We start from the raw sequence: 9121 nt of genomic DNA, 5'->3' as shown, positions 1-9121 counted from the left end.
GCATACCATATGTCTCAGGTTGAATAGCAGTACATGTATTGCAGTTCTACCTTTTTGTGAAAGTTTTATTTCTTGATACCCTTTTGGCTTTTTTTGGGCCACACGTTTCTGATGCATGACACCAACAAAGTCAAGTGTTATCACTTTTTCCAAATATTGCAGTCTGTTGAAAGGTTGCAAAATGGCTGACTTCAAGATATTGGGACAGATTTTTAACTTATGCTTGCATAATCTTATGTTCTCAAAGGACAAAATCCCTAGGATTCACGTTGCAGAGAAGGGTAATGTAGGTCAAAAGTCTCCGACCTTTTTCAAGCTCAGAGCTACTTTTTGTTGCCAATTAGCGCAAAGGGCAGCCAGTTTGATATGAAATTCTAAAATAGAATAAATGTATTGTCATCGCAACCACTGAAATGTACAACAAAATTTAAAAGTGCCATACTGATGGTGTAATATAAAATACAAATAGTCATGTATATTTGTATATCCCTTAACCACAAGATGTCTCAACGCTCTACAGACAATACACAGAAATCATTCACATTAAAATAAGGTAACGAGGTAATAAAGTGTCTGGTTGACAGCTTCCAGAAGTCAACATCATTCATAAGCCTTAGAATATAAGTGTTTTAACCCTGAAACAGTTCCACTAAAGGTTGCAGATCGAATCTCAGAGCGCAGAGCATTCTGCAGCACTATGACCCGAATGGATGAACCTGCAGATATTTTTTTTTGAGGGGGGAGGCTCTTAGGATCACTGGTAGACCAGCAATTTCCGAGCAGGAATACAAAAAGCAGCTTTTTGGAGCTGCCGTCAGCTTACCTGGAGGCGAATTAAGGGCTTCGCAGGTTTTGCGGGTATCAAAGTGGCTCCTTCTTGGCTTGATCCTGCATCTCGTTGAACTTAGCGTAGCAAAGGTTCTCCCTTTTTTTCATGACATTAGGTGACGAAGCGTTCCATGTTTATCCGCATCGCCCAAGTATTTTGGAAATGCAAGCCGCAAAAAATACGTACTTGACAGAAAGCCTGATTCCATTAACCATCTTGCGGAGTTTGATTGTTGCTCGTGTGGACATCCACGTTGGAGTACCCCGATGTAGGTCAACTCTGAACACATCAGGTCATACCTGCCAACTTTTGAAAGTGAAAAAGCCTAGTAGCTAGGGTCTAGGGGCCGCAGGCCCTGGTCAGGTCCAGGACGATGCCCAGTGGGGGCTTCTGTGGGGTGAAACCCCCCTGAAGCCAAAGGATTTATAGCATTTTCAGGGCTTAAAATGCAGCTAAGGAGTAACAAATTTTACATTTTTTCACCATCACAACCTCATGTTTACTGTCAATTTACCTTAACTGTACTGACGGAAATAATCAAAAGAAAGTTCTTTAAAGCTCAACAATGTATTTAATATAACAAAGTCATAGAAAACCCTCAGTTTTTTATTTTCAATATTTGATACAATAACAAAACATTTATTTTTTTATCATTGAAGTAATATTATTCAGTGTTGGTTTTCAGTTTAATTTGGAAACACGTTATTTGAGATATTCAAATATATTTGCGAGTGAATAATTACATAATTGATCAGTTTTGATATGAAATAATAATTTTGAATAAATTGCATAGTCAATTACCTGCGATGTATGCCGATGGAGATTTTTCTGTGATGAAGGACGCGACTCCTTGCTTGGATCCAAGCATATCAGCGGCGTTGTCGGCAGCAAAACACACTAAATTATCCCAGGGAATGTTGTTCGAGTTCATTTCTTTTTCAATAATCATAAAAATGTTCTCGCCCGTCGATGCCGCGTTGCATTCTCTCAACGAAAGAAGCACTGACAGAACTTTTCCCGTTTGATTATCAAAGAATTTTTTTTGGGTTTGAACAAATTTATTGACACTAATAACAGAAAACAATCATGACAATCTCAACAGCAATTAAGCACATTCACAATATTATATTCCAATATGACGTTTTTAACAGCAAACACAAAGTGAGGTTTGAACAACCCTTCTCGAAAATCTTATTAGCAATCAAGCATATTCACAATTTCATTATATAACATCTTTGTTAGTGTCAATAGATGGGGTTTTGGGGTTTTTAAGGGTTATTGATCTATCTTCGTTATTCATTATCCATTATCCGTTATCGGTCAGTTCATTATATGCTACAAAGCCTAGGAGCCGGGACACTTACTCTCAGCCAAAAGGCTAAGCTAAGGTCCTAGCCCTAAAGCCTTGTTGCGATCATTGCGAATGCACCGTTCCCGGAGGTACTGCGATACCGGGCCGATGCGTGGAGTGGACAGAGCAAGCTCTTATTCCATCTCCGGAATGCAAAAATCTTGTACACAAATTGGATAAAGTTTCACATCGTCGTAGTCTGACTTCCATCAGTAGACATGCTAAAAGGCAAAGATTTGATGACATCGAAGATGCTTTGTGATGATTCTTCATCATGGCACTGAACGATGTTTGAAGTTTTCGTTCTCCCACAACTGCATGCGCAGACGACTGGCAGTGCCGATAGCCTTTGTTTGAAATGGTACTTCGCCATCTCGATGGCTGTTGAGATTGTCGTGTTTGTTTTGCTGCTGTTGGTGTCGGTGGATTTGTTCAGACCGAGGACAATCGACTTTGGCCTGGACGGATCTATTGACACTAACAAAGATGTTATATAATGAAATTGTGAATATGCTTGATTGCTATTAAGATTTTCGAGAAGGGTTGTTCAAACCTCACATTGTGCTTGCTGTTAAAAAAGTCATATTGAAAGATAATATTGTGAATGTGCTTAATTGTTGTTGAGATTGTCATGATTGTTTTTTCTGTTATTAGTGTCAATAAATTTGTTCAAACCAAAAAAAATCTCGCGGTGGAATGATTTTCATTCATTATTTACGATTTTATTATATTTAAGGGGAAGACCGTAGTTTTTGTAATGCAACCGTAACACTGTAGTGGGTTCAAGAAAACCGTACTCATTACGGCAGAACCGTTGTAGTTGGTAGGTATGTCAAGTTATAAGGGGGCCTCTAGTGGAAACATCTGTAATTTTAATGATCGCATACATGACTTGACTTAATTTTAGTTTAGGAAGCAAAAATATCTCAACATTGAAGGTGGTAAGTTGTTTTACACAGTACAGCATACAACCATGTTGGATCATGACATGATTTTTCTCATCTCTCAGTTAAAACTCCAACTACTAAAACAGAAGTCTTTAACCTTTTTCAAGCGTTGAGCTACTTTTTCTATCTAATTAGCACAAAGGGCACCCAGTTTGAGATGATTTTCTAAAATAGAAACTAGCTAGATGGCTTGCTAATTGGCTAAAAAGGTAGCTTGATAAATAGCCAGAAAGGTAAACAAGTAAAATACAAAAAGGGAGCTAGATAACTAGCTATTAGAATAAAAAGCCACCTAAATTTCCAGATAAAGCTTAAAAAAAAGCTAGATGGGTAGCTAGAAAGGAGGCCAAAATTTAGCTTGATAACTAGCAAAAAATGTAAACTGTTAAGTGAGATAGCATGCAAAAAATGTAAAAGGCTAGCTAGATGCTCAATAGCTAAAAATGTAGTAAGATAACAAGCTACAAAGCTAACAAGGTAGCCAGATAGCTGTATATTTTTTGCTCATTCGCTTTATAAAACCCATGAATTGGAACATAGTTTGTTGTATTTATGTAAAAGAAATACGAATACAGTTGTTTATTACATTTATAGATTCTCATTTCATTATCTTTACTGCTTAAAAATAATTATCAATACTTGAATATATTATTTTTGTCGATGAAGCCCATGAAGTGGAATTTATATATTTGAATAACTAAGGTATCATGTTTTTACTCTTTTGTTACCAGGTAATTAAATTGGCTTAAATAAACTCAGTCGAGCGCCTTAACTGTCCTAAGGGGGTCATCTGTTGCATAGGGCTCCATGTTGAAACCCCTGTACTAAAATGATTTATACAATTATATGAATAAAACCGTTATTTACCAGACCTATTTGTTTCAATCCTGGTCGCATCATTTAAAACAGTTTACGGTTTACTTCAAACCTCCAAACTTTTGTGCATTAACGACAAAGTCTTGTTTTTTTTAATCAGGAAAAAGAAAGGTTAAAAAAACAACAAATAAAAAACACAAAACTCAGTCCTACATGTGGCTCATTTCCTTTTCTTCTTTCTGTTGTCTTTGTTGCTGTAATTTTTAAGATGTGAGGAACTCTGATGAGTTGACTCCTTCTGTTTGTTAGACCATTCCTTCTGCAACTGCTCGAGCATTTCTGATGTCAGAAGTCCATCTCGCACCAGCCGATGAGTGAGCGAGACGTCCACAGGTTGTCCTGAGTGTCCAGGGGCACTCATTTGGTCACCTTTCTGCTGCATCTGCTGCAGCGGGACGGAGATGGCCGGGTCTGTGGCTCGAATGAGACGCGTAATGTTGCGGACACCTTCATGGATGATTGTGTCCAATTCCCGTTGGATTTCCCGGACAAAAGCGGTATCAGGAAACATGTCCATGAAACGGTAACTAGAGGAGTAGCGTAGTAAATTTAATTAAACAGCTGTAGTTAGTCACATGTTAGTAATATACATAAAAATGTATTAAAATAGTCACTTGCACGTGTGCAGGTTTTTAAATAAGGGGATGTTGAAATTGTGGCCTGTGCAATCCTTTGAGACTTTATGTGATTAAGGGTTCGTACACCTTTTTCATGGCCAAGATCAAACACTTTTTAAGCACTTTCAAAGTCTTTTTTTTTTTTAAAGTCTCCAGTAGCTTCATAGGAAGAAAACCAGCACCGGTCAAAAAAAATATTTTTTTTGTTGACTTACATCACACACAAAAAAACATCCCAGCCACTGCCATCTCCGGGCAGTGGGCAGGGGGACACCCTGAACTGGTTGCCAGCCAATTGCAGCAGCAAATCACATTAGTTCTCGCAGCTAGCTGCGTTCCTCATCGACGCACGAGCCGAGTGATCCACCGCTAAGAGTCGTACAGCTGGGCGATTTAATGTCCGCCCGGGACGATCGGAGACAAATTCACGACAAGGTTTTTATTTGCGCCGCACCGTGGGTCCGGTTCGGTCGCTCCCGCGAGCGAGCCCCTAACCCGCGGCGCGGGTACTTACGAGCGCGATACGCACAACACCGCGACAAGCTGAGCGGGTCGGTCGCTTGGCACGGAGGCCGCTGTTAGCGGCCCACGCGCGTGCAACACGGCCCTCGATGGCTCCGGCCGACGGACGGGCGGCCGCGGGGGAAAGGGGTAGCTGGGGGGACCTGTGGGGTTAGGGGGGGGCGGTGAAGCGGAAGCCGCACCGAAACCGCGCGCCGGGAAATGAGAATGGCGCGCCATGCTAGGGTCGTCGGCCGAGGGGGATTCCCCAGTTACGGGGGTAGCCCGATCACGCCTGCCGCCTTTTGTCGCGCTGTGTGACGCCGCGTCCGCCGAACTCGCTCCGTCGCCCCGGAGTGACCCCCGCCGAAATTGTCCCTAGGTGTGAATTAGCGAGCGAATTGTCTGTCCCTGTGTGGCCTGCAGTTGACTGGCAGTTCAGGGTGTCCCCTGCCCACTGCTCGAAGATAGCTGGGATGGGCTCCAGCACCCCCGCAACCCTACTGAGGATAAGCGGTGCAGACAATGGAAGTATTATTGTTGATAATTCATCATAAAAAAAAACAAAAAAAAAAACAGGAGCCGTTTGGGACCCAAAAGTCAGCTGAGTCGTAAGCCACTTCTAAAAAAGGAGCCGGAATTCCCATGATTACTTTAATAAACCTGTCTTGTATGCGACAGTAGAGGGCAATACCGTTTCACATGACAATTTGATAATTAGGCGTCCTTTATTACCACTTTTTAAATACTTCATTTAAAAGCGTGGTCTATCGAGTCAAATACAAGGAAACAGTAGTGGAAATAATTTCAAGCATTTTCAAACACTTCACCCAAAATTTACGCATTTTCCTGACCTTGAAAAAACAACATTCAAATTCAAGCATTTTCAAGGATTTCAAGCGCCTGTACAAAGCCCCACACAAATAAATATGAGTTGACAATTCAGTAAACTATCCCAATGTTGTCCAAAATGTTGTAGTTTTTGCAGATGCAATACACAAAAGTGGAAGGACGCAAGAGCCTTAGTGGAAATATTCTCACTTTAAGTTATTTCAATAAACACATTGATGTCAATCACTCAGGAAAGAAGTGGTGGGTTTATACCTAGATCCGTTTTTTTTTCAACCGGTGTGCCAAGTTAGGCTCGTTGCCGTGACACCTTGTCTTGTCTGCTGCGAGAAATTGACTAATTTTGTCTTTGCAAAAAAGCATGCCATTGTTCAGTATCTTTGACTTCTTCCAGTCATCAGCCAAGTGACTGAGATTCATCCATATCAGTAGGCGGCAGCAGATTGCGATTTTATTTTCATTGCTTTTGTGTACTAATCATATGCTCAAGAGGTATAGTACATGGGGATTTATTTAATAACTTATTTTATTTCATATAAAAATGATACGTTTCAACTTTAGTAAACACTCAAAATAAGAAGAGAAGACATCAATGGATTTTGAATTTGCAAGAACGGGGAGAGAAGCTTTCAAATAAGGAAGTCTCAACCTGCTCTAAAGGCATTCCACTGAGTGCTTTTTCAAAAGTGTTTGAGTTAGCACAGAAAATAACAAAAATACATCAAATAATAAAAAAACTTGCAGGTTATTTTGCTGAATTATTTTATTTCATTATTTTGTTATGCTATTTGAAAAATAAATAAAATATTGATAGTATTAAAAAAAAGTTATCTTGGTGATAATTTTTTTTTCTCGTTAAAGTACCGTTTTTTTGCGCATTATAAGGCGCACCGAGGAGCCTTCAATTTTTACAAAAGATGACCTTGCGTCTTATAATACAGTGCGCCTTATATATGGGTCAATATTGAGTCGCAACAGGTCATGCAACTACGATAAGCAGCCGCTGACTCGGTTTTCCCCCGTAGAGGTAGTGCGCGGTGCATGCTGGCGTCTTATTTACTAACTAATGTGTCAATCATCATTTGAATTGGATACTATTGGCTGAAGTTATTCCTCTGTAAAGGAGGCGGGTCGTTGTTTTAATATTTACAGGCCCATATAGGCTAAAGCAGGTTAAAACAAAGCCTGCAATCGGCCGAAAAAGATGCGAATCACAAATTAGGTTGGTCTACGAGAAAGAGAAAATAATTTTACAAGTCGGTTTATCTGTAAACATGAGTTATGGGGCTAAAAGGAAGCTAGCAACACGCAACGTCCATCAACGCACAGTTGCTTTTCGGCTGATTTTTTTTTTTCACTCGGCATTATCGTATTAACAGAGATATGCGCCCTCTTCTATGCGGCAGCATGTTGGGGAGGCAGCGTCATGAAGAAGGATGCCTCTCGTCTCAAACTGGCGAGGAAAGCGAGCTCTGTTGTGGGCACAGAGCTCGACAGCCTGACAACAGTAGCTGAGAGACGGGCACTGAAAAAGCTGTGTCAATCATGGACAATTCATCACATCCACTACACAGCATTATATCCAGACAGAAGAGCAGTTTCAGCGACAGACTGCTCTCACTGTCTTGTACCACGGACAGACTGAAGAGATCTTTTCTTCCCCATGCCATGAGGCTCTTTAACTCCACCGGGCGGAGTAAAGGCCCACATTAAACCACACCCCCTACATTGCATATTACCATATTTTTATTGCAGTGTGTATTTTATGTAGCACTATTTAAATACTCTATACAACACGCTACAGTGGGTATTAGCACGCCACATTGGGTATTTGTATATTGTATTCTCATCTCATCTCATCTCATCAGCCGTACCGCTTATCCTCATTAGGGTCGCGGGGGGGCTGGAGCCCATCCCAGCCATCTCCGGGCAGTGGGCAGGGGACACCATGAATTAGTTGCCAGCCAATCGCAGGGCACACAGGGACAGACAACTCATTCGCTCATTCACACCTATGGACAATTTGGACCGGCCAATTCACCTGAAATGCATGTTTTTGGAACGTGGGAAGAAACCGGAGTGCCCGGAGGAAACCCATGCAAGCACGGGGAGAACATACAAACTCCGCACAGGAAGTCTGGAGCTGGATTTGAACCCACAACAGGTTCCCATGACATGAACTGTGCCGCACAAGCGCTAACCACTGCGCCGCCGTGCTGTATATTGTATTCCTTTTGCTTTATTATTGTATTGTTCTCAGCAAAGGGATGCTGCTGGAAATGTGAATTTCCCTGCGGGGATGAATAAAGTATCTATCTATCTTTCTATATTCTACACGAATTGATTCACTACAGTCACATATGTAAGGAGACCACTGTTGCGCATTATCATCGAATGTGTTGCTGCAAGACGACGTCTAGCACCTTTTAGTCTTGTACACCTTATGTATAGAAAATGTATGCCAAAAGACTATTTGTGGGTGCGCCTTATATTTCGGTGCAGAAATTATGGTTTTATTTTTGTTATGTTTGTGATATTTTTTTGCTATGTTCTTAAAAAACAAAAACATCCTAAATGAAAGCAAAATTATACACCAAAACTAATATTGTCCTGTATTAACTCCTGAGCCACGGTAACAGTAAAAGCTTAAAAAAATAAGTTACAGTTAATTTTAGCAATATGATATATTTTAGGCTAAGAAAAAAGAAACAAAGAATATTCAAATAATACTTGCTTTGCATCAACTCGTAGAAAGGTACATACAAACTTAAATAGCTCACTGAAACCTTTTACAGTAAATAAATAGAATTTCGACACAACTAACATGACTAATCTTTCGCTTAAATCAAAGAGTGACAGTTCAGGAAAAAAAATTAGGCTTAGCAGCAACTTGTGTAAAGGTAAATTAAAACTTATAGTTTTCTGATTTTTTTATGAAATAAATAAAAATGTCAAGGCAACCAAGATGACTTTAGTTAATTTACAGCAAAATGTGCAGGGAAATTTCAATGAAGCTGACGAATGTAAAGGTGTGGGCACTCCTGTTTTAGAGTCAGATTGACAAATTAATGTTATGATAACAGGTCATCGCTTCCACTTAGCATGGTTTTCATGCTCTCTCCCGATTGACAAAACTAATGTTATGATAAGA

General features: G+C 40.3%; 1 protein-coding gene and 2 pseudogenes across 2 annotated transcripts in view; all 3 read right to left on the bottom strand.

Moving 5' to 3' along the window:
* Window positions 1-2247: 2247 nt before the first annotated feature.
* Window positions 2248-2418, bottom strand: LOC148368132 (U2 spliceosomal RNA; annotated as a pseudogene).
* Window positions 2419-3032: 614 nt separating this feature from the next.
* The window catches only part of supv3l1 (SUV3-like helicase), a 42947-nt gene continuing 36858 nt past the window's right edge, over window positions 3033-9121 (bottom strand). For both annotated transcript variants that reach the window (XM_088334841.1, XM_088334842.1), the window contains exon 16: window positions 3033-4530. In XM_088334841.1, coding sequence (XP_088190967.1) covers window positions 4164-4530 — 367 coding nt within the window. In that variant the 3' untranslated portion in view covers window positions 3033-4163. The remainder of the gene's footprint in view (window positions 4531-9121) is intronic.
* LOC148368131 (5.8S ribosomal RNA) lies at window positions 4837-4998 on the bottom strand (annotated as a pseudogene).

This window comes from Urocampus carinirostris, chromosome 4 (assembly GCF_059441175.1).
Source record: "Urocampus carinirostris isolate Australia breed hairy pipefish chromosome 4, RoL_Ucar_1.0, whole genome shotgun sequence".
Lineage (NCBI taxonomy): Eukaryota > Metazoa > Chordata > Actinopteri > Syngnathiformes > Syngnathidae > Urocampus > Urocampus carinirostris.
This window is presented reverse-complemented; position numbering and strand designations above follow the sequence as displayed.